This window comes from Notolepis coatsorum, assembly GCF_963971535.1.
Source record: "Notolepis coatsorum genome assembly, chromosome: 16".
Classification (NCBI taxonomy): Eukaryota; Metazoa; Chordata; class Actinopteri; order Aulopiformes; family Paralepididae; genus Notolepis; species Notolepis coatsorum.
In genome coordinates this window covers 68739901-68766367 of record NC_140180.1, presented here as the reverse complement: position 1 = coordinate 68766367, position 26467 = coordinate 68739901, and the positions used below count along the sequence as shown (strand labels likewise).

General features: G+C 46.5%; 1 protein-coding gene across 1 annotated transcript in view; it reads right to left on the bottom strand.

Moving 5' to 3' along the window:
• Positions 1-2432: 2432 nt before the first annotated feature.
• The window catches only part of fermt3b (FERM domain containing kindlin 3b), a 48618-nt gene continuing 24583 nt past the window's right edge, over positions 2433-26467 (bottom strand). The window contains exons 5-15 of the mRNA XM_084332362.1: positions 17830-17998; positions 17422-17524; positions 16041-16148; positions 15319-15453; positions 15123-15169; positions 14685-14809; positions 13533-13639; positions 12457-12678; positions 11055-11179; positions 9519-9654; positions 2433-3905 (exon numbers count right to left, since the gene is read on the bottom strand). Of these exons, the coding sequence (XP_084188488.1) occupies positions 3726-3905; positions 9519-9654; positions 11055-11179; positions 12457-12678; positions 13533-13639; positions 14685-14809; positions 15123-15169; positions 15319-15453; positions 16041-16148; positions 17422-17524; positions 17830-17998 (1457 nt within the window). The 3' untranslated portion in view covers positions 2433-3725. The remainder of the gene's footprint in view (positions 3906-9518; positions 9655-11054; positions 11180-12456; positions 12679-13532; positions 13640-14684; positions 14810-15122; positions 15170-15318; positions 15454-16040; positions 16149-17421; positions 17525-17829; positions 17999-26467) is intronic.

Genomic DNA, 26467 nt, shown 5'->3' with positions numbered 1-26467 from the left:
TTGTGCTCTCTCGGTACGACCAGAGTGCCTGTCTTTCGTTCCGATTGCGGTGCCACTCTGCGGCCTACTCCTGCCTTCGTGCCTAAAAATATCCGGAGTTCCTTCCGCTCCAGGGATATTGTGGTTCAGGCGTTTCATCCACCTCCTCACGCTAGTGAGTTGGAGGCGGGCCTTCACCTGTCATGTCCGGTCCGTGCTTGGGGATTTACCTCAGCCGTACTCAGGGCCTCAGGGCTACCGATCAGCTTTTTGTCTGTTACGGTGGTTCTCGTGCCGGTAAGGCACTATCGAAACAGCGCCTGTCCCATTGGTTGTGCGAGGGCACTGCCCTCTGCTACACGTTGGCCGGGCTGGAGGGGCCTTGGTGGAGGACATCTGTGCTGCAGCTTCATGGTCCTCCCCGGGTCCCTTCGTAAGGTTTTACCTCATGGACATGACCGGGGGTTCTGTCTCCCAGGCGGTTCTGGGGTCTGTGGCCTTTCCTGCTTCCCGTCCTTTGGTAGGGTAGCAGGGGTGTGTGGGTATGGGCCACAGTGTGTTGGGTCACACGTGGTTCCGCCTGTGCTCTGTGTTCAAGGGGTTCTAGTTCCCTCTTGCTCGCACTCGGGTGGAGTTGACTGCGTCCCCCCTTCATTAGGAAGGATGGGGTGACGGGACTCCCCAACCCCTTGATGTGGGCTTACGGGTCCTCAGCGGGTGCATCTGTCGGGCCTCGCGTCCGCTCTACCCCATATCTCGGTATGGCTTAAGAGCGGGACGCGATGGCCAAGTACGATAATATAACTACAGGTTATGTATATAACCTAGTTATATGAGTACTGGCTAAGCGTCCCGCTCTTAAGCGGCCCTGAGTTCCCTTGGGGAATCTTTTCCTGGAAACGGGTTTTTTACGAGGAAGAGTGAGTGGTGACCACGCCTAGTACTTTATAGTACGCCTCTATAGGGGCGGGGCTTGGCAGGTGGTGGGTGTATTTGTTTTTCGTTGATGGTGTACAGTAGGTACATGAGATGAGGTATATCTCGGTATGGCTTAAGAGCGGGACGCTTAGCCAGTACTGTCGTTAAAAATATGTGATGTAAAAATAGAAAAAGTTTCTGAGATCAAATTTCTGGGGGTAATTATTGATCAAAAATTAACATGGAAACAACATGTTAACTATTCAAGGGAAAATATCCAAGTCAGTAGCAATCCTGTATAAATGTAAGGATATATTAAACTATAAAGCCTTACACATCATTTACTGCTCACTTATACTTCCTTACATATCTTACTGTGTGGAAGTATGGGGGTCGGCATTTAAAAAGACTGTAAATCCGATACAAAAGCGGGCCATTCGGAGCCTTCATAAGGCTGGTTACTATGACCACACAAATCCACAGTTTATAAAGTCACATGTTATGAAATTATATGATTTGGTTTATTATAAAATTATGCAAATAATGTACAGAGCTAAAGCAAAGTTACTCCCGGACGGTGTGCAAAGGTTTTTTTCAATACATGAAAGAAAATATGATTTGAGACATTTATAAATTTACTGTTCAAAAAGCTAAGAAAGAGATTAAAAGGAGGTGTATTTCTATTGTTGGGGTTAACTTGTGGAACAATGCTGATATACATTTAAGAATGAGTAATTCGCTTTTGGTTTTTATGAAAATGGTTTGTATAGCTATTTTTGAAGATTACAAATGTGAATACATTTTTTCTTTTTTTTTCTTTTAGAATACTGTTTTGGAGTCTTAATTTTGTTAAGAATATAGGACAGGCATAAGCATTATGCTTCAGTCTGTATCTTTTCAGTCACTGCCTGAATCAAAGATTGTTGAATGATTGTGTATATTGTATTGTATGATGACTGAATAAACTACTACTACTACTACTACTACTACTACTTAAAATGACTCTAGTAATTGAGATTGCATTGGGAAATACTATTGGTTATTATTGTTCCACAATTCAACAGAGTTGTGAAATGCAGCCTTAGTTGTATTTGTAAAAAGACGAGACATGGTCTTCATTCATTGTGTCGTTCGGGTGATCAAATGGAACACTGCATCCAGCATCTGTATTTAAGAGCAGGACCACATGGCCTCTAGGCTTCCTGTCTCTTAGGTCACATGAGGAGAGCTTTGGAAAAGAGAGCTTTGTCAGATGGGAAGCAGGCAGACGTTGTGGTTTTGTTTTTAACGGACTGCCTCAACGGTTCCTCTGCAGCGTGGAGACAACACACCACATGCCGAGGGAGATAATCACTCTGACTTCCTGTGCAGGAAACGGTTCAAAACACAGCCATATGCCCTTCCCATAAGGACACGCAGCACAGCGAGACTGAACGCAATTAGCTGTCAAATTAGGACTATCAAATTAGGATTGATGGTGAAATGAAAACAACGGAAGTGTTCTATTTATTTCTTTATACACATTTGTTTATTCATGAGCCGATTACCATTTCATTTCAGCATGCATTTGCGTACCGTGTGTATACTGCTGACGGGACACTTGATAAATGTGACTAATTTACACTTCATCAATCTGAATGTTTTATAACAACGAGGCCGGCCTTCTGGTAGAGCTGTTGCTCCAGATGTCAACCGACACCAATTACAGCTCCCCCGAGGAGAAGCTGGAAGGACTGAAGTTGTTCCCCCGAGGAGAAGCTGATGTTGTTCCCCCGAGGAGAAGCTGGAAGGACGGATGTTGTTCCCCCGAGGAGAAGCTGATGTTGTTCCCCCGAGGAGAAGCTGATGTTGTTCCCCCGAGGAGAAGCTGGACTGATGTTGTTCCCCCGAGTAGAAGCTGGACGGATGTTGTTCCCCCGAGTAGAAGCTGGACGGATGTTGTTCCCCCGAGGAGAAGCTGATGTTGTTCCCCCGAGGAGAAGCTGGACTGATATTGTTCCCCCGAGGAGAAGCTGGACTGATATTGTTCCCCCGAGGAGAAGCTGGACTGATGTTGTTCCCCCGAGGAGAAGCTGGACTGATGTTGTTCCCCCGAGGAGAAGCTGGAAGGACTGATGTTGTTCCCCCGAGGAGAAGCTGGACTGATATTGTTCCCCCGAGGAGAAGCTGGACGGATGTTGTTCCCCCGAGGAGAAGCTGAAAGGACGGATGTTGTGGGAACCCGAACCTCATCATTTTTCCAATATCACATACTCAAATGCATAGGGCTGGGAGGTATACTGAATATGAAGGTATACCGTCATGGATCCATGCAAAGTTATATAGATTATTACTATACCGTCATTAATGATATATACAAATTGTAACATTATACATTTATTTTTTAAGTTAATAAAAAAGTATCAAGATTCTGGGATTAAAAAAAGGAAATATACCCTATTGGATGAAAAAGCAACATGAGAATTGTATATATATATATGAAAAAGATGATCATCAAAAAGATGATTGAAAAAAAAAAAAATACTGTTAAAAATAAGAAAAGATTGTTATATCTTATTTTGACCATATCGCCCAGCCCTACAAATATATATTAGCTATATCTTTTATTTTGTATGTATATGGGTCCCTGGAACACTATTTGAAGCTAGAAAGCTACCTGAAAAGTTACTGTTTCATCGTCGTCGTTTACAATGGCGAGGCCTGCAATTTTGTTTACAAAGTATCTTCCAGGTTTCTGTTTGGTTCACCCTGCCTCAGAACACAGTGAGAAGGTCTGTGAAGACCTGTGAACTAACGTTGGACCCATTCGCCTGCGTAAAGGTCCAGGGTTAGAGAGCTTCATGGCCCCCGGTCAGCTTGTGAAACAGCTCCTCGTTCAGCTTGCCGCTCTTGTCACGGCTGCGCGTTGACATGTAGATGTAGCCGCCTATGAACTCGTGAACGATCTTACAGTCAGCCGTCACGCAGCCAAAGGCGATGTTCACATTCCCGTCAAACTCAATGGCCACCTGTAAAGGGCATAGGTCACACACATACATACATACATACATACACACACACACACACACACACACACACACACACACACACACACAGGTAAGGGCATAGGACTGTACACACACACACAGAGGTAAGGGCATAGGACCGTACACACACACACACACACACACACACACACACACACACACACACACACACACAGGGGAAGAGGACATATGAGATACTTCATGGCAGAAAAATAATCTTTTTATTTTCTAATGAGGACAGAAACACTCAGGGGTTAACCCTTGTGTGGTGGTCTCCTTTAACCCTTGTGTGGTGTTTTCCTTTAACCCTTGTGTGGTGTTCTCCTTTAACCCTTGTGTGGTGTTTTCCTTTAACCCTTGTGTGGTGTTCTCCTTTAACCTTTGTGTGGTGTTCTTCTTTAACCTTTGTGTGGTGGTCTCCTTTAACCCTTGTGTGGTGTTCTCCTTTAATCTTTGTGTGGTGGTCTCCTTTAACCTGTTCCTCCCTCCCCATCAACCTGGACCCCCTACAATTTGCATACCGCCCTAACAGGTCCACGGAGGACGCTATAGCCCATGTGCTGCACACAGCAGCATCACACCTGGACAAGAGGCAGGGGAACTATGTGAGAATGCTGTTCATCGACTACAGCTCAGCATTCAATACCATAGTCCCCTCCAAACTCATAGCCAAGCTCAGGGACCTGGGCTTGAACTATGACCTCTGCCAGTGGGTCTTGGACTTCCTGACGGGCAGACCCCAGGTGGTGAGAGCAGGCAACTGCACCTCCTCATCCATCACTCTCAACATAGGGGCCCCCCAGGGCTGTGTTCCGAGTCCCCTCCTCTACTCCCTGTACACACATGACTGCGTGGCACAGCGGAACAACAACACAATCATCAAATTAGCTGACGACACAGTAGTGGTGGGCCTGATATCTGCAAACGACGAGAGGGCCTACCTGGAGGAGGTTAAAGTTCTAGCGGGATGGTGTCAAGAGAACTGCCTCTCCCTGAACGTCAGCAAAACAAAGGCGATGATTGTGGACTTTAGGAGGTCGGGGGTCAGGGACTGAACAGTTTTAAGTACCTTGGAGTCCACATATCCGAGGACTTGACATGGACCACACACATTGACAGTGTTATCAAGAAGGCATGACAACGCCTATACTCCCTTAGGCGCTTAAGGAAGTTCAATGTGAGTCCGAAGATCCTCAAGAACTTCTACTCATGCACAATAGAGAGCATCCTGACTGGCAATATCACCTCCTGGTTTGGGAATAGCACTGCACAAAACCAGGTGGCTACGTGGCGTAGTGGGCAAGGCGCTCGCCACGAAATGCTGGAGACGCTGGGCTCGCCTGTTCGAGCCCAGCGCTCCACATTTGCTTTCAGTTTAGCTGGTCGTCCGTACTAATACACATTGGCCGTATTAGGGGGTGGGAAACTGATGGGTGGGGATCGGGCGTTGTGGACAGCGACTCCTACAGGTCGGTTGGTGCGCCTGCGCAGTAGAATCAGGAAGTGTCGGGGGCAGCGTGAGCCTCCCACGCGTTACTCCTCGCCACTGAGAGATCGAGCTGCGCAGGTGAAAAAGATGCGACTGCTGTTACCTCAAGTACCGGAGGGGACTTGTGCTATGTATGACTTAGTCCACATTGCAGCCGGCTTGTGGGAGGCAAGAAACAGCGTCCGTGACAGGGGAGGGTTGAATTGGATGATACGAAATTGGGATGGGAGAAAAATATAGAAAAATGGGAGAAAAAGTGGATAAAAAAAAAGCACTGCACAAAACCGTAGCAGACTACAGAGAGTGGCCCGTTCAGCCGAACGCACAATTGGAGGGGGGCTTCCCACTCTCCAAGGCATTTACAACAAGCGGTGCATGGGCAAGGCGAAGAGAATAATCAAAGACTCCAGCCACCCAAACAACTGCCTCTTTGAACTGCTGCGGTCAGGAAAGCGATACCGGAGTCTCATGGCAAGCACAGAGAGACTCAGAAGGAGCTTCTATCCCCAGGCCATCAGGATGCTCAATGAACAATGATTGCTCAATGAACAAGGTTTGAACAATGAACAATCGTAACAACCATCAAATGCACTCACAGCACACACATCCACACGCACACACTCACTTTAAACAAACAACTCACGGCTGCACCCACTTTAGAACACCTAAACACACTTTATATTTATTGGTATAGAATTTGCACTACAACCCATACCTCATTACACCTTACTGTAAATTGTACCTAAATTGTACCTCATCCCATTCTGCATTGTACTGTATAGGATATAGTATATTGTATTGTAACTCAGTTACTTTCTACTCTGCATTGTACACTGTATATATGTATATATTGAAAACTTTTTGTCTACGTACTTGACTTCTATTTTATACTTACTATACTTTTATACTTATCTATTTTTATCTAGCACAATCTCTGGAGCAAAACAGAAAGAAGCATTTTATATAAAAGTATTCTGTACTTCTGTATGACAACTAATAAAGAAACTTGAACCCTTGTGTGGTGTTCTCCTTTAACCCTTGTGTGGTGTTCTCCGTAACCCTTGTATGGGGTTCTCCTTTAACCCCTTTGAGGTGTTCTCCTTTAACCTTTGTGTGGTGGTCTCCTTTAACCCTTGTGTGGTGTTCTCCTTTAACCCTTGTATGGTGTTCTCCTTTAACCCTTGTGTGGTGTTCTCCTTTAACCCTTTTGAGGTGTTCTCCTTTAACCCTTGTATGGTGTTCTCCTTTAACCCTTGTATGGTGTTCTCCTTTAACCCTTGTGTGGTGTTCTACTTTAACCCATGTTTGGTGTTCTCATTTAATCCTTGTGTTGCGTTCTCCTTTAACCCCTTTGAGGTGTTTGCGTTTTTGTTACTCACAGTGTGCATTCAATGGTCCTCATTCTCGAACGGACATATGTAAAAGTTACCAAGGAATTCCTTCGTAACTCGATTTACGTACTTATTCGGCCTTCTCGAGCGGCTTCGTATTGTAAATTCATTGTAGGATTTATGTAGGATTTATGAACTCGAAAAGGCAATCGTTAGTTGGATAGACCGGTGTGCTGTCGATACTACAGACATCCGTGGACTTAAATAATTATAATGATAATAAATACGACAATATTTGTATCATTAACAATTACATTTAGCATTTATAGTCCTGACTCAATGAGGCATTGTGAGCATTACACACACACTGCAAACTAAATTAATAAGAACTAAACTGATCGCCGTGGATATAGCTACTGTATATACTGTCTTCTCTATGATATTATTTATTGTTGGTTTGATTTATGCCTATTACTAGAACTAAATAAATGCGTGGATAAACGGCTTAGTGAGGCAGCCTCAGCGCACGGCACACACACATGTACTGTATACATGCAAAATTAATCGTTCCAGCAAAGTAGGCTTCTATTATTCTAATTACTTGTTTTATTAGGTATTATAGTAGTAAGTCCTACTGTAGAACATGACATATTAGCATATCTCCTTTAGTAATGTCAATACTGAATGACTGCGCGATTGGCTCTTGACAAGCTGGAAAGATACATTTTGCACGTGTGTGTGTGTGTGCTCGCTCGCACGCTGAGGCTGCCTCACCAAGCCGTTTCTCCATGCATTTATTTATTTCTGGAGCATTTATTTATCCACTCTGGTTGGATGGTGTATTGTACTTGTGCTGTATAATAACAATACATTTGAAATGAATCTAATAAAATTTTGAGATCAGTCGCTTACGCGCTACCTGTTGAATGGATCAGCAATGGTGCAGATGCAATGCTGAACCTCTGCTGTTTTGCATACAGCCCTCGCCGTTTTGCACACGCCTCATTTGCCTTATAAGGAGCTGGCGGGGCGTGTCTGTATGCAAGTGATGCAGGTGAACGAGAACACGCATTGCAGTTTAAGAATACGTGACATATTGCGGCTGGGTGGCACAGCGGACATTGTGCTCGTCACCAACGCAAGAGACACTGGGTTCGACTCCGGCTGTCGGCGTTGCCTCCGGCTTGGGCCGGCCGTCATACTAACTCAATTGGCAGAGTTAGCGGGTGGAAGTCGATGGGTGGTAATCTGGATGTTGAGGACAGCGACTCCTACAGGTCAGTTGGGGGACAGGAAAATAGCGGGGGTAGTGTGAGCCTACCACACGTTAAACCTCGCCAAATGAGAGTCCGCACAGGCAGGTGAAAAGATGTGACAGGCTGCCTCCACATGTAGGGGACATGTGATGCAAGGCTTCTATCCTCCCTACAGCCGACCAGTGGGGGGCATATGCGAGCAACGTTCAAGACAGGGGAGGGGAGAATTGGCACGGCTAAATTGGGATGGGAGAAAAATAGAAAAAGAGGAGAAAAAAGTGGAGAAAAAATAATAATATGTGACATATTTCATTCATGCTGCGAAGATTTTGGTCACTTACGGAGACCGCTTCATGCGTTCAGGAATCCGGAGGAGGATTTTAGTAAATGTGTTGGTACGAAATTTTTACCAAGATATTTACAATGGTACTTATGAACACGTTCGAGAATGAGGACCATCGCCTCCAGTGGGTGGTGGGGCAACCTAATTGACAAATAAACTTTGGGTACTACGACTATGCTTGCACCTCATGGTACCAAAGCACCTCAAAGGCGCTAAAACCGAAATTACAAACATCACAAAACAAACTGGCCAGACTACTGCTTGACCTTACTCCTAGAACCCACCTCACCCCTGCCCACTTTGACAACCTAGGATGGCTTAGAATAGATGACAGAGTACAGCAACTTGCAATGGGCCTGGTCTACAAGATACACTACACCACTAAGGTACCCATGTACATGTCAAAATACTTCCCAAAGGTCAGTGAATACCACAACACCAGAGGGAGCTTCACAAATCATGTTAAACCCAGATTCGGCTCAAACAAGGGACTAAACACATTTCGCAATTATGCCACATCAATGTGGAACGCCCTACCCAAAACTGTAAAGGAATGTGAATCACTACCCAGTACCCACGTTCAAAACCACTCTCAAAGAGCACCTACGGGAGGCTGCAATTCGAAACTGGCCCCTGTAAATGTCCAAACCCAACCACCTCCAATGTACAGTCCTGCCCCCCCCCCCTACCCAACCGCCCCCCCATCCAACCCCCCCCCCCTATCCAACCTCCTACAATGTACAGTTTCTTCCCCCTCAAATGTATATACTCTCTTTGTAAACTCTTGTTGTACTCATAATCAGCACTGTATATTTGTAGATCTGGTATGTCATAAATGTCTAGATGTAACAGTACTGTCTATCTATCCGTATGTCATGTATGTCATATATGTTATGATGAATTGAAAATGGGGGACCCTGATGTAAACAAGACGAAAGTCTTTCTCTGGTCTGCATCCTTAACAATTGTGTGTATTGAGCTGTACTGTATTGTACCCATTCTGCAATCTGTTAATAAAATGTTCAATCAATCAATCAATCAACCAATCAATCAATCAATCAATCAATCAATCAATCAATCAATCAATCAATCAATCAATCAATCAATGGCACACAAAAAAACCTTGAAGCAATAGTGTGCTCTGATAGAAGGGAGATGGTTATTGTTAAGTCTGACCTGTCGTATGTCCCAGTTGACGTTCCACTGTCTCATGTTGTTGTAACGCCAGGTTGTAACGCCCACCCCCAGGTCATTACGGATCAGACGGTTGGCGGCGATGCCGAGCACCTCGTCTTTCCGGCTGCCCATGAACCTGTGTGTGTGGAAGGGGGACAAACAAACACTGAGCTTTTACTTAAAATCCCATTTTATTTTAACACTGTGACAAAACCTAAATTAAATGGAGGTCCCAACTTCAGTCATTAAAGAACCCAGGACGTCTATCACAAAGAGTAGGGGGTTCCCAGATGTTCCTGGCCAAATTCCTAATCAGGTCTCTGACATCAAACCACCTAATCATCCCTCCCCTTAATTGGCTGATATCAAACCTTCTCTCCTGAGCCTGTCAGACATTGTGTAGTGTGTCTGGTGCCAGTGTATAGCAGCTATTGAGCCCACGTAGCCCAATGTTGGGTGCTACACACTGGTGGTCGGGGAGGCAGTTTCTGCTAAAAGCGCTACATAAATGCAATGATTCATTCATTCATTGGTTCATGTGGGTGGCCACACTAGTGGTTCAGTCAGTGTGTTGTGCTGGCCTAGGAAGACACTTTGCACAAAATAATGATCCCAGTCTCTTCCACACAGTGAGGCATACAGTTTATTAATTGAGCAATCGGTATCAGCCCGAGCCCAGGTATCGGTATCAGGACTGAATAAGTGGGATCGGTGCATCCCTACTAGGAAGACACTAGTGGTTCAGTCAGTGTGTTGTGCTGGCCTAGGGAGACACTAGTGGTTCAGTCAGTGTGTTGTGCTGGCCTAGGAATACCATTTACTCATGAATAAGGCCATAACAAACAACTGGCTAGATCCCTAAAAGTAATAAAACACTTATCTCTTAGTCCTTCATAAACAGATAGAGGAAAGAGAGCGAGAGAGACTTGTGCCAGAGACTAGGTGCTGTAGGTGCACACACACACACACACACACACATACATGGCTACATTTGATCAAACCATATCAACAACGGATCAAATACATAAAAGGTGTTAATATTGTTTGTTTAGTGAGTGGTTGTCTTGGATTTGGATGAACACACTGTAGGCCCCTGAAGTGGCTCTGCACCAGAAAGCCCCCCCCACCACTTGGAGTGTGGAAGTGTCCTTGAGCAAGGCACTTAACCCCTAACTGCTCCCGATGAGCGAGGTTGCTTCCGCCGTCTGTGTGTGGACGTGTGAGTGAATGGGTGAATGTGAGGCATGAGTTGTAAAGTGCTTTACATAAAAAGCGCTATATAAATGCAGTCCATTTATAAATGCAGTCCATTCTTATTATATAAAACAATAAATTGCGTCACCTGTCCACTTTCAATTTACAAAAAGCTTCAAAGGAAAGCATTCAGCAGAAGCAATAAATATTTCACAAGCCTCATTATGAGTTTGGAGCTTAAATCCCAGATTGCACTTTGCCACACAGGAAGTCGTGATGAGTGACTTTATGCGTTGTGGGTATGTGATTAAAATGGGCCACTGATTCCCCCTCGTCACCCACCTGACCACAAAGTAGGAGATGCCAAAGTCGGGCAGGGCCTGCCAGATCTGTAGGAAGCGCAGCTGGGCGTCAGTCAGTGAGAGCTGGGCTATGTTCTGATAGGCCTCCAGGATACGAGGGGTGAGCTGGGGGGGGGGGGAGTTAAAATTTAATCAGATATCAGTCTCCCAAACAACTGCCTCCTTGAACTGCTACAGTCAGGCAAGCGCTACCGGATCTCATGGCCAGTACAGAGAGACTCAGAAGGAGCTTCTATCCCCAGGCCATCAGGATGCTCAATCACTCCATGTAACAACCCATCATCCACATGCACATCCACATGCACACACTCACTTTTAAACAAACACTCACCTTAACACTCACTTTAGACACTTTAACACTACATTATATTTATCTATTATTAAAGAGATTTGCACTACATTCATACCTCATTTTCTGCATTGTACCTCCCTGTTTACTCATTTTTACTGTATATTGTATATATGTATTGTATATTCCTCTGAACTTACTTTTTACTTACTTTCTTACTTATTTTTTTTACTGTATGAAGCACACTCTCAGGGGCACATACAGAACCAAGCATTTCACTGTAAAGTATGTTTATTTATTGTGATAATTAATAAACAAACTTGAACTTGATATTGGTCTACCAAGAACCACCTTGGAAATGAGTGTTACTAGTATAGTGGTGGAATAATCCACTCCAATGATTTGCCTTAGCTGTTGGCCAAAAACACCTCTCCCAGAGTTTTAAGCTAGGCTAGTTGTCCATATCCGCTTCCAATAATTTGTGCTAAGCTAGGCTAGTTTGCGGCCAGATTGCTTTCTACTGAACTCACAGAGAGGATTGGTATCTATCTTCTTCTCTGACTCTGGAGAAGATGTAATGTTAACGTTTTCCTTTAACACCTTACACCAAAGTATTACAGTACTTCACTAGAATCGCAATCCAGAAAAATCTTCCAAATTGCACCTTGTAAGATTTCTCTAGTTTATGAGGTCATTAAAGTACAATACTGGTGTTATTTTAAGTCTGTGTGCTTAAAAAACGAATCCTACAGATTTGCCTGTAATTACAAATGCTTGAATATTGCTTATAATCTTACAAAAAAATCACTCTTTGAAACAAGGTGAACCAACGTTGCTCTTAGAGGCTGTTTCTCTGTGTGGTAAAGGTGGTGGAGGGTAGGAGCACCACAGACAAACGCATCATTTCTAGTTTTAAACAGCGCTCCAGGGATCCAGTATTTATCTTGTAACACTTTTTGTCTTAAAGATACATCATACTTTATTTAGACTTTTCAGAGATTAGTTCCCCTAAACCCAAAACGGCCCTGTGCACCATGTGATGTCGGCATGAAACAACAGCATATTCCTAGGTATCCACCATCATTGCCGTTACCTGTTTGGTCTTGTACTTCTTCTGGTAGCCCGGCGACACCAGACTGTGTGTGTTGATGCTGTCGTCTGCGGCTGGCAAGCTGCTGTTGGAGCCGCTGTTGGTCGTCTGCATGGCCAGGAAGGAGCGGATGCTCTGGATCTCACTCTGGAAGCTGCTGTCCGCCAGGCTCTTCCCTTTGGAGGCCAGCCGGCACGCTGCCATCCACTTAGCATACTGCTGCTCCTGGAGACAAAGACACAGAGGACGGTGACAGGGCGGCCTGGAGGTAGGTCACGGCTAGAAGACATCCACGTTTTGTTTAGCTTCACTCGTACCTTTGAAAATTGGTTATCACAAAAATATTTTATTTAATTTTCTTAGGTTAAAGTGAGGCATGATGTCTCCGTGGAGGTTACGGTTAGCGTTAACGTAAGGGTTAAGTTTATAAACAAATTATAAAGATGAAAATTCTGAGTTCAACGAAATTCGCAAATGGTGCATTTATATAGCACTTTTATCCAAAGCGCTTTACAATTTTGTTCCTCACATTCAGGCAACCATGCAAGGTGCCAAGGACACTTCGACACGCTGCCTGGGAGGAGTGGGAATTGAAACGGGAAACCGTCCGATTACAACCAGCTCCTGAGCCACTGTCACCCCTTCTAGCCACGACCCTAGAGGTAGAGAGGCCCAACAACGAGGTTGTGGGTGCAATGCCCGGGCATTGATGGGAAGGTATTACATCTATGGTGCTGCACACACTGTCTCTGCTAAAGGGACCTTGGGCAAACCAAGGGGATTTACACTGAACCAGGAACATGGGTAGATCTCATGCAAGTTGACTGCATTATATAATCGACACAATCAACACAGGATGACCGATTTATACTGATGGTGGTCAGTAGAACATGTTATTTTTGTAACTGTGTTGGTGTAGTAGAAGGAATCTGAGTGCGTTTGTCTGTGTGTGTGTGTGTGTGTGTGTGTGTGTGTGTGTGTGTGTGTGTGTGTGTGTGTGTGTGTGTGTGTGTGTGTGTGTGTGTGTGTGTGTGTGTGTGTGTGTGTGTGTGTGTGTGTGTGTGTGTGTCTATTCTCACGTTCTCACAGCGCAGGTAAACTTCGTTCATCCCCTCAGGGCCTGGGATCAGCAGCCTGATTAGAAACTTGTGTCCCGTCACGTTGACATCTGGAGCCACCTCACATCCTGTGGAGAGGTCAAAGGTTATAGCATTATTGTCTCCACCAGGATGTAGCCGGGGGGGGATTATGTGTTTGGTTGCACCTGTCTGTGTGTGATTCTGTGATTCAATCTGTCTAATGTCACAAATTCCTGGGTCGGATTGGATGAGATGTTGCTCACAGGCTAACAGCAGGGCAGGATCCTGGGATATATTTCCAATCGGTCAATGACAAGTATTTTATTTGAATTAATTTCCATCATTGTCCATTGAAATACATACTGTACTCAGTATGAAGTTACACCTTTTGGCCACAACAGGTTCACTGGTAATCAGCTCTCTGGCACCTGTTTACAATAGTGAACCTATACTCGTTGATATTATGTATAAAAACATTAATTGTCCATTGAAATAAGCCCCACCCCCTTCCATATCTGACGAACCGTGATGGCTCTAAATTACAATACAATAGTTACAGTTTGGATGTAGTGTGTGCAAAGTGACAATGGAAACAGTGATAAAATAGCACTAGATTATAAATGCACCCAGGTTGGCAGTACTGATCTGGGTATACTGATAACATCACATGACTTGATATAACTTTACCGTGATTCAAGAGGAATGTCAGGCGTTGCACCCTAGAATGTATAGAAAGGGAATATGGGTATCTTAGCAGTAGTAGCACTGTTGATGTTGTTGTGTGTGATAAGGTATTGGGAAAGAAAAGTGGGTGGCTTACCACTATGATAGTAAGAGAGAGAGAGAGAGAGAGATGGTGAGATGGAAGGATAGAAAGAGAGATGGTGAGAGGGAGAGAAAGAGATGGTGAGAGGGAGAGAGAGAGATGGTGAGAGAGGGAGGGAAGGAGAGAAGAGAGAGAGAGAGAGAGAGAGAGAGAGAGAGAGAGAGAGAGAGAGAGAGAGAGAGAGAGAGAGAGCGAGAGAGAGAGAGAGAGTATTTATTATAAAGATGGGAGACACTGAGAGGAACCAGGCATGTTGAGTCTTACACCCAGACGAGGCCGCGACGTTGGCAGAAAGGCCAGGCTAAGAGAGAGAGAGAGACCAGTACCTTTGAGACTGATCTGTTGAATGGGCTCTCCAATACTCTCCTCTTTGCTCTTGAAGTAGGAGATGGATGTATTCTGGAACTTGAACCAATACTGTTTGTAACCCTTCAATGTCAACCTCTTAGGCCTGAAACACAGACACAAACACACACTCTTGAGTTTGTTTTTTGCCACTAAGTCTTTATGTTTTATCCAGTGTCCTATTGGACATTTGTGTCTCCCAAACATAACATTTTCATGAATTAATAAACGTTAGTTAGACATTACAAAGCCTTTTCAATGATTTCATTGTATATTGAACATTTTCTACAAATGGGACACAGCTGTCATTTACTGTTTAGCTCTGAGATGCTATTGTGATGCTATTCCTTTTTTGTTAGCTCCACAAGAGAGCATTTGTGTGTAGCTGACAGAAATGGAAAATGGAAATTGAATCTTGCCTGAATATCTTCAGATAATCATTGAGCTCTGGTGCAGTCATGTCTTCCTGTGTATAAAAGAAAATCATGCAAGCAGATGGAAGTCTCATCAGACTTCTGTTTTAAATCACATTGAGCAGAACATTTAAAATAAATAAAACAAAGATGTGGAGGTCTGTAAAACATGAGAGGTGTGTGTCTGTCCCAGAGTCCTGACCAGCATTGCATTGGCTGTGCTGCTCTCTCCCATCATCTTGACCTCCAGACACTGCAGGGCCGAGTCCAGATCATCCATGGCCGCACTGGAGATCAACGCCTGGGGCTCCGACAGGGCCAGCTTACTGATGTGGTACTGCACGCACGCACGTGTGTGTGTGTGTGTGTGGGGGGGGGGGAGAGAGATGGAGAAAGGGAGGGAGTAATTAGTATTGTTGCTATCATATGTCTGCTTCAAAAGTCTTTTCATACCAATAAAGTTCTTTGAATTGAACTAAACTGAGACAGAAAGATTTGGGTCACATAATAAAGGGAGGTTTTTCTATCGGTTAATTTTAACTTTAGTCAAATCATCTCACGGAACATGGATCGTTTCCATAGATTCTCAGCCAAAATAGACCCTTCTCTCATCACCGCCATCTTGCAGGCAAAGCGCTTCCTAAACCAAACATGCATTTTTTGGGGAGAGACTCCGGGATGACATTCTGGATGAAAGCACATACAGGTCATCGGACATCCCTGAAGTCTGTCTCTGGAAAATATTCAGTTTCGGAAGCAGGGTTTTGACTGATATGACCGTGTCATCTATGTTGACCATTATTCACATGGCGGCCATTTTGCTCTCATGTCATGCTCAGGTCGGGATTCCTTTCCACCCTAACCTGAGCATGACATAAGAGAAAAATGGCCACCATGTGTGAATATGGTCAATTGAAGTCTTACCTGTAGGGCCCCAAACTGCATCATCTCCTCCTCGGTACAGTCCACGTCCTCCAGCAGGATGGCCCAGCGGGCCTGCTCATACAGCTGGGTCAGACGCACGGCATCGTACTGAAGGAGGGCCGGTTGGGAGGCAGAGGGACAGATAAGGAAGGACTATTGGATTACTAGATTATACATTGCATATATTTAGCATTTAGCATTTTAGCATTTCGTTTCTTTAGATTATATATTAGACTAGATTTAGATGATTATATATTGTAACCATATTTATTGTAGGGAAAAATAACTGAGAGGGCATACATACCCTCATCTCGCACCTTGTTGCCCATATGCGCATGTCCAGAGTTAACTATATTGTATATTGTTTACACTGCCTTTTTATTCTATTTTTATTTTTACTTCTCCACTGTACTATAATTCTGTGCCCTGTATGTCTTCTACTACCTGTACCCCCCCCCCCCCCCCCCCCCATGCTGCTATGATGTCTGAATCTCCCCAAGGGGATCAATAAAGGAATATATTTTCTTATCTTAGGAGAAGAGAGAGAGAGGGAGGTGTGGTTTATGGAACACCAAATGTGCAGATTAGTTTCCTTTTATTGTGCAGAAAATGTACTTATAATTCATTCATTACATTTATATAGCGCTTTTCACAATGTAGCGCCCCCCACAATGTACGGTGGAAATTGCCTCCTTCACCACCACTGGTAGCACCCAACCTTGGGCTACGCAGGCTCAATGGCTGCCATACACTGGCACCAGGCACACATCACACTACACAATGACTGAACGGCTCAGGAGACAGGGATTGATAGATATCAGCCAATTAAGGGGAAGGGATGATTAGGTGGCCTTGATGTCAGAGACCTGATTGGGAATTTGGCCAGGAACGTTGGGGAACCCCCTACTCTTTGCGATAGGCGTCCTGGATTCCAAGATTCAGTCAGGACCTCGGTTTAGGGTCTCATCCGAGGACGGCACTCGCAGCTATGCCTATACGGTGTCCCTAACAGCATAACAGGGGCATTGTTACTGACTAGTCCAGAGGACAGAGTGCTCCCTGCTGGACAACAACACCACTTTCCAACAACAGCCTCGACCGGGGCTCGAACCGGTGATCTTCCGATCATGAATCCGGAGCTCTACTCATGTAGCCACGCTGCCGGACAATATACACAGTCAGAGCATCTATACAGGGGTATATTTCATTGTGTAGAAAATGAACGTATAGACCGAGCATCTATATAGGGGTATATTTGCCATCTGAGCATCGGTAATTCTTGCTGTGTGTATAAGTACATTTTCAGCACAATAAGATATACCCACATATGCACACGTACACACACACACATACACACACACACACACACACACACACACACCTTGGGCTCCAGGTTGTGAAAGGTGTAGTATTTGAAGCGGAGTGAGAGTTTGTCATTCTCCTGGATTCCCTGCTGCTTGAGGGAACGAGAGGAATCCAACCACCTGAGGGAGAGAGAGAGAGAGAGAGAGAGAGAGAGAGAGGGAGGGAGATAAAGAGAGGGGGGTGGAGAGAGAGAGAGAGAGAGAGGATGGGGCAAAAAGAAGAAAAGAAGGGAGGAGAGCTGTTGGTGTAATATATAGTACATGGATGTACAATAAAGTATGATTAATAGTGTGTGTGTGTTCCAGTGTGTGTGTGTGTGTGTGTGTGTGTGTGTGTGTGTGTGTGTGTGTGTGTGTGTGTGTGTGTGTGTGTGTGTGTGAGAGTGTGTATTTGTATGTGTGTGTGTGTGTGTGTGTGTGCTAACCTTCTGTGTATGTGAGCCTTGTCCATCACACTTGCCGGTCGGTACTGTTTGGCTATGACCTCGGGGGCCGGGGCAGGCTGGGCGATTGACAGCATCTTGTAGACCGCCTCAGTTTTTGGTGAGTCGGCAAAATGGGCCGGCATGCCGTTATACAAGCTGGGACGAGACACTGAGAGGATGAAGAGGGTCAAAAATAGGCTCAAAGCAAAACAAAAAAAGAGCTTGAGGTCATTTAGAAGCAGTTATTTATAATAATTACATTTCCAGCTAAGTCTACTGTTGAAGTCCAGTGCACTGAATACAAAAATAGAAATAGAAATAGTAGAAATAGAATAGAAATAGAATAGAAATAAAACAATAGAATAGAAAGAGTATATGAAAATAAATTATTACATTATATAATCATATTATAATTAATTTGTATATTATATTGAACTATATTTGCAGTATATACTATTATATTATGGTACTATATTATATTGTATATCATGTACTATATATCTCATATCACATTATATATGTGCTGTATACACTATTATTGTGAGGTTTTGCCCGCTGCTCACTACCTTTTCTCTGTTTCTTTAAGCCTATACTGTTTATTTCCCTTCTATACTGTTTATTTTCCCTTCTCACTCACTCTCTCTAGCCCCCACCCTCTCGTTCCTTACCCTTAGTGGCCACACCTGTTCGATATTCTATTATCTCTCGCACCTGTGGTGGCAGGCTAATTAGTCCCCCTGTGGGCTTTAAATACCAGGGCGCTTCCCCTCGTTTTGGCGTGGGGTCGTGTTGTATACTTGCCGAGTCATATTCTCCAAACATCAAGACTCTTTCGGGAGATCCTCTGTCTGCCTATGCTGTTCCATTCTCCGGCGTCGAGATGTTTGCTCCAGCCTTCGCCAGCTGTCGCCGTTGCCTGTGGGGGAGACTGGTCTGCGCTCCCTGTACTTCCACGGGAGGCACCCCAGCGTTCCACTGCAGACCCCCGCGCAGCTGTTCGTCCTGACGCACATCCAGACCAGCGCAGACGCTCTCCAGTCCTCAGCGCGCAACGCGCATCTTCCAAGGACGCTCGAGCTTGGCACGCTCTCCAGACCAGCGCGCAACGCGCATCTTCCAAGAACCCTCGAGCTTGGCACGCTCTCCAGACCAGCGCGCAACGCGCATCTTCCAAGGACGCTCGAGCTTGGCACGCTCTCCAGACCAGCGCGCAACGCGCATCTTCCAAGAACCCTCGAGCTTGGCACGCTCTCCAGACCAGCGCGCAACGCGCATCTTCCAAGGACGCTCGAGCTTGGCACGCTCTCCAGACCAGCGCGCAACGCGCATCTTCCAAGAACCCTCGAGCTTGGCACGCTCTCCAGACCAGCGCGCAACGCGCATCTTCCAAGGACGCTCGAGCTTGGCACGCTCTCCAGACCAGCGCGCAACGCGCATCTTCCAAGAACCCTCGAGCTTGGCACGCTCTCCAGACCAGCGCGCAACGCGCATCTTCTAGACCTTCGTGCTTGGCACACTCCTCCTCGCAGACGCACCCCGACGCGTCTCTCGGTTCCGGTGCGCACTCAAGCAGTGGCGCACCACTCTGTTCCCCGGCTCCGACAGTCGGCTACCCGGTGACGACACCTTCGCCACCGCCGCCTGTTCCAGCACCACTCTGTCCTCGGCTCGGACTGCCGGCTCCCCGGTGGCGATACCCTCGCCACCGCCATCGCCACCGCCGCCTGTTCCAGCACCACTCTGTCCTCGGCTCGGACAGCCGGCGCCCCGGTGGCGACGCTCCCGCCCCGCTGCCTGTTCCTGCACCACTCTGTCCTCGGCTCGGACAGCCGGCACCCCGCAGCTGCTGTCCCTGTACCTTTACGCATACGCCTGGGTGAGTTTTGATTGTGATGTCACTCACTCAGCGTAATGCCCCTTGCCCTCGTCCCGCTGCTGTTCCCCAGCGTATTGCCTCTGTTTTTGGTTCTCACTTAGAATAGTATTTTTGGACTTTACATCTCCCCCTGTGTGTTTGTCACACGAAGATATTATTACTTTGTTCACTTTGTTATTTGGACTGTTCTGCACCTGCTCTGTTTTTTCCCTTTGTGCATTAACTATCTCCTCTGTCCTGCAGAGCGGCCCAGATGATTTCCACCAGTCCTCCCCAGTTTCCTCCCTGTTCCCCAGCCCGCCTCCGCGGGCCTCAGTCCCCTCTGTCTCTAGTTCTCCCCTTCTAGTTCCACCTAGTTCCTGGTCCCAAGTTCTCCCCTTCTAGTTCCACCTAGTTCCTAGTCCCTAGTCCTCTATCCCTAGTTCTCCTAGTCCCTAGTCCTCTATCCCTTGTTCTCCTAGTCCCTAGTCCTCTATCCCTAGATCTCCTAGTCCCTAGTCCTCTATCCCTAGTTCTCCTAGTCCCTAGTCCTCTATCCCTAGCTCTCCTAGTCCCTAGTCCTCTCTCCCTAGTTCTCCTTGTCCCTGGTTTACCTAGTCTCTAGTTCCTCTGTCCCAAGGCGTTCCCTTAACCTTCCCTTAGGCGTTCCCTTACCTTCCCATAGTGTTCCCTTTTCCTGCCCGCCTCTTAAAGGCACCTTTCCTTCCCCTCATATTATATTCCTGTATTTGTGATTCTCCCTTAAAGGGACAGTGCCCTTTTCCCTGTTTTTCCCTGTTGTTCAATAAATATCTGTTTCTTGGCAAACCATCATACCTGTCTTGTGTTGTGCGATTGGGGTCGGTTACAAACCATAACAGTACGACCCCACAAGTCTACGACCCCAGCCAGCACAGACTGTGTATGTTGAGTTTGCCTTTTTTTTTCTTGTCCCCTCTAGCTCCCCTGTTAGCCCTGTTAGCTTCCCTGTTAGCCCAGTTTAGCTTCCTTGTTAGTCCTGTTTAGCTCCCTTGTTAGCCTGTTACTCCCCTGTTTAGCCCAGTTTAGCTTCCCTGTTTAGCTTGTTAGTCTCCCCGGTTAGCTCCCCTGTTTGCTTCCCGTTTTGCCCTGTTTGACCCCTCTGTAGCTAGCCATGCCCTGGCGGCTAACCCAGTCCCTCAGCAGAGCCCCTGTCTGCTAGTCTTGCCCCGGCTGCTAGCACAGCCTCTATGTTTATGCAGCCCTTGCTGCTGGCATGGGCCCTGTAGCTAGCCATGCCCTGGCAGCTAACCCAGTTTCCCTCTGCATGGCCCCGGTCTGCTAGCTTGGCCCCGGCTGTTAGCACAGCCTCTATGTTAATGCAGCCTTGCAGCTGGCATAGGCCCTGTAGCTAGCCAGGCCCAAGCAGCTAACCCGGTCCCTCTGCATGGCCTCCACTTTTTTGTGTAGTTTCTCCCACTGCTAGGACTGCCCTTCAGCTAGCAAGGTCAGTATTCCCACAGCTAGGACTGTCCTTCCAGCTAGCTTGTTCTCTCATGCTGGTCCAGCCCTGTCTGCCAGCCTAGCTCCGGCAGCTAGCGCAGCCTCTATGTAGATGTAGCAGTACAGCTAGCATAGGCCCTGTAGCTATCAGTGCCTTGGCAGCTACCCTTTCCCTCTGCTAGCCTAGCTCGGCAGCTAGCGCAGCCTCTATGTTGATGTAGCAGTACAGCTAGCATAGGCCCTGTAGCTATCAGTGCCCTGGCAGCAACCTTCCCTCTGCTAGCCCTTTCCCGGTGCTACCATGGTTACCCCTTTGCTACCCTGCTTGCCCCTCAGTTCCTCTAGACCAGTTCCTCTAGACCAGTTCTCTAAACCAGTTCTCTAAACCAGTTCTCTAAACCAGTTCTCTAGACCAGTTCTCTAGCCCAGTTCTCTAGACCAGTTCTCTAGACCAGTTCTCTAGACCAGTTCCTCTAGACTAGTTCTCTAGACCCAGTTCCTCTAGACCAGTTCCTCTAGACCAGTTCCCCCAGTTACCCCTCGGCGACCCTGTTTCTTTTGCTAGCCCCACTCTTGTGGTGGCTTCCCCTGCTGGCTTGGCCAGTACCTCTTGTTTTGCCCCCTGCCACTCTGTCTGTATTTGTTTTGGGTCGCCGGGTGGCTCCCGTTGGAGGGGGGGATACTGTGAGGTTTTGCCCGCTGCTCACTACCTTTTCTCTGTTTCTTTAAGCCTATACTGTTTATTTCCCTTCTATACTGTTTATTTTCCCTTCTCACTCACTCTCTCTAGCCCCCACCCTCTCGTTCCTTACCCTTAGTGGCCACACCTGTTCGATATTCTATTATCTCTCGCACCTGTGGTGGCAGGCTAATTAGTCCCCCTGTGGGCTTTAAATACCAGGGCGCTTCCCCTCGTTTTGGCGTGGGGTTGTGTTGTATACTTGCCGAGTCATATTCTCCAAACATCAAGACTCTTTCGGGAGATCCTCTGTCTGCCTATGCTGTTCCATTCTCCGGCGTCGAGATGTTTGCTCCAGCCTTCGCCAGCTGTCGCCGTTGCCTGTGGGGGAGACTGGTCTGCGCTCCCTGTACTTCCACGGGAGGCACCCCAGCGTTCCACTGCAGACCCCCGCGCAGCTGTTCGTCCTGACGCACATCCAGACCAGCGCAGACGCTCTCCAGTCCTCAGCGCGCAACGCGCATCTTCCAAGGACGCTCGAGCTTGGCACGCTCTCCAGACCAGCGCGCAACGCGCATCTTCCAAGAACCCTCGAGCTTGGCACGCTCTCCAGACCAGCGCGCAACGCGCATCTTCCAAGGACGCTCGAGCTTGGCACGCTCTCCAGACCAGCGCGCAACGCGCATCTTCCAAGAACCCTCGAGCTTGGCACGCTCTCCAGACCAGCGCGCAACGCGCATCTTCCAAGGACGCTCGAGCTTGGCACGCTCTCCAGACCAGCGCGCAACGCGCATCTTCCAAGAACCCTCGAGCTTGGCACGCTCTCCAGACCAGCGCGCAACGCGCATCTTCCAAGGACGCTCGAGCTTGGCACGCTCTCCAGACCAGCGCGCAACGCGCATCTTCCAAGAACCCTCGAGCTTGGCACGCTCTCCAGACCAGCGCGCAACGCGCATCTTCTAGACCTTCGTGCTTGGCACACTCCTCCTCGCAGACGCACCCCGACGCGTCTCTCGGTTCCGGTGCGCACTCAAGCAGTGGCGCACCACTCTGTTCCCCGGCTCCGACAGTCGGCTACCCGGTGACGACACCTTCGCCACCGCCGCCTGTTCCAGCACCACTCTGTCCTCGGCTCGGACTGCCGGCTCCCCGGTGGCGATACCCTCGCCACCGCCATCGCCACCGCCGCCTGTTCCAGCACCACTCTGTCCTCGGCTCGGACAGCCGGCGCCCCGGTGGCGACGCTCCCGCCCCGCTGCCTGTTCCTGCACCACTCTGTCCTCGGCTCGGACAGCCGGCACCCCGCAGCTGCTGTCCCTGTACCTTTACGCATACGCCTGGGTGAGTTTTGATTGTGATGTCACTCACTCAGCGTAATGCCCCTTGCCCTCGTCCCGCTGCTGTTCCCCAGCGTATTGCCTCTGTTTTTGGTTCTCACTTAGAATAGTATTTTTGGACTTTACATCTCCCCCTGTGTGTTTGTCACACGAAGATATTATTACTTTGTTCACTTTGTTATTTGGACTGTTCTGCACCTGCTCTGTTTTTTCCCTTTGTGCATTAACTATCTCCTCTGTCCTGCAGAGCGGCCCAGATGATTTCCACCAGTCCTCCCCAGTTTCCTCCCTGTTCCCCAGCCCGCCTCCGCGGGCCTCAGTCCCCTCTGTCTCTAGTTCTCCCCTTCTAGTTCCACCTAGTTCCTGGTCCCAAGTTCTCCCCTTCTAGTTCCACCTAGTTCCTAGTCCCTAGTCCTCTATCCCTAGTTCTCCTAGTCCCTAGTCCTCTATCCCTTGTTCTCCTAGTCCCTAGTCCTCTATCCCTAGATCTCCTAGTCCCTAGTCCTCTATCCCTAGTTCTCCTAGTCCCTAGTCCTCTATCCCTAGCTCTCCTAGTCCCTAGTCCTCTCTCCCTAGTTCTCCTTGTCCCTGGTTTACCTAGTCTCTAGTTCCTCTGTCCCAAGGCGTTCCCTTAACCTTCCCTTAGGCGTTCCCTTACCTTCCCATAGTGTTCCCTTTTCCTGCCCGCCTCTTAAAGGCACCTTTCCTTCCCCTCATATTATATTCCTGTATTTGTGATTCTCCCTTAAAGGGACAGTGCCCTTTTCCCTGTTTTTCCCTGTTGTTCAATAAATATCTGTTTCTTGGCAAACCATCATACCTGTCTTGTGTTGTGCGATTGGGGTCGGTTACAAACCATAACAATTATGTACTATATACTATTATATACTGCAGGTATACTATACTGTAATGTGTACTGTAATGTGTACTATATGTGTGTACTGTAATGTGTACTATATGTATGTACTATGTATGTATGTAAAAAAAAAAAAAAAAAAATGTAAGTCTTCAGGGGTAGGGCCCGACAAGCCTAGTGCTTCTCCCTAGCCCTTTTCGGACAATTGGACAATGCTGCAATAGCAGCTGGTAAAACGTTGGCGATTTATGGAATGACCGTTGTTATGTGTCCAAACCCCGAAATAAAAAATAACTGAACTGAACCGTCTTGTTCTCTATTGTTATTTTTTATAGTTAGTTTTATTTCTTTTTTACATTGCTTAGTGTGCACATTGTAAGAGCCAGTGTGGAAACCTTCCACTGCTCATCTTACTGTTCACAAGGTAAACCAAGTTGAGGATAGGTTTAACGGATTCCATAGCAATCGACAGTTTATTAGCAACAACACACACACACACGCACACACACGCACACGCACACACACACACACACACACACACACACACACACACACACACACACACACACACACACACACACACACACACACACACACACACACACACACACACACACACACAATATGGCATATCTACTGCTGCTGGAAGTTATCACTGATCGTGCACTTAGGAGGGAGCGCCAGTACCGCGACCATGCAGACCTATTTGCAGAGAGCGATGAGTACCTAGTGGGATGCTTCAGGCTACCAAGACCTGGGCAGTACCCTGGAGCCAGCACTGAGGAGCCGGACCAGACGCTCACTGTGCCACCACACGTCCAGGTACTGTCCACCTTGGGCACGTGTGCATCAAGGCACCCTCCCCAGATGTGTTTCCATATCTCAACAGAAAACAATACCAATCCATCAACATTCAAATAATCTGTGACGAGTAGAACCACCTGCTCTACATAGTCTCACGCTTCCCAGGAGGTGTACATGACTCCTACATCTTACAGCTCTGTGGGTGTGCACCTCAAGCAAGGAGACAATGGGCCTCATTCACCAATAATCTTTTAACTCTCTCTTATATTTTTGCTTAATATACTTGTTTTTATGTTTTTATTATTATTATTATGATACTAAACAGTCCCCCGGACCTTGTGTGTGATCCTGGTAACCCTGAGCTAATTACAATTGAAATAAATTATGATCTAATCCCGATAGGTGGCAGTCTCGCCTACCTTTTGAGTACATTTTTTAGCTAGGAGGGCGGCGCTTGATCAAAAAGGTGATGGTCCATCCATAAGGTGTGTTTTCACCACACTCAGCATTTCTGGGAAATCATAAAAATACTGAAGTCAAACCGGCCGAGGAAAGCTGGTTCTGTTTCTGAATAGGAAGCCAATTTTCTATTGCAACTTGGAGGCAAGGTTGTCCACATGGAATTTAAATGTAAATTTCTCATCGAGCCACACACCAAGATATTTATATTCAGTGACTCTCTCATTGCTAGAACCACTTAAGATATGTGTGTAGATATGTGTAAACCATCATATTCTAGAAAACAGCATACATTTAGTTTATCTAGTATTAAGAACCAATTTAAGTTTAATAAGGGCTTCCTGGAGGGTAATAAAGGAAAGTTGTATGTACTCAATGGCCAATTGTACAGAGTCAGCAATACAATACACAACAGTATCATCTGCGCACAAATGGGCTTGACAACCATTCAGTGAAGACAGAATATCATTAATATAAATAGTGAAGAGGACAGGACCTAGAATTGAACCCTGTGGTACACCTTTAGTTATTGATAAAAATGTTGATTGGGCATAACCTGACTTTACACACTGGTGTCTCCCTGACAGATAATCTTGGAAATATTTACATGCATTTCTATCCAAACCAATTGTAGCTAATCCTTTTAAGAGTAAATGGTGATCGACTGTATCAAAAGATTTTGACAGATCAATAAAGAGGGCAGCACAGTGTTTCTTCTTGTCTAAAGCTGATATTATGTCATTAGTAAGATATGGCTGATAATGTGCTATGATTGGCTCTGAACCCAGATTGGTGTGGGCTCACTACATGAGTGATTTGAGAGAAAGGACGTACACTGATTATTCACTAATACTCCAAGACCTTCACTAAGCAGGGTAACTTGGAGATAGGATGGTAGTTATTTAAATAATCTCTAACACCACCTTTATGTAACAGAATCACATGGGCAGATTTATAGACACTAGGAAATCTTCCTGTTGAGATAGAAAGATAAAAAATATGCGAAAAGAGTCAAAATTATCCTCACCAATGATCCTGAGATCCTGACATCAGACTCTTTATGTTAATAATATTATGTGAATCTTCCTCACAGCTTTTAGACAGCTTGCCATCAGACTCTTTATGTTAATACGTGAATCTTCCTCACAGCTTTTAGACATAGCCTG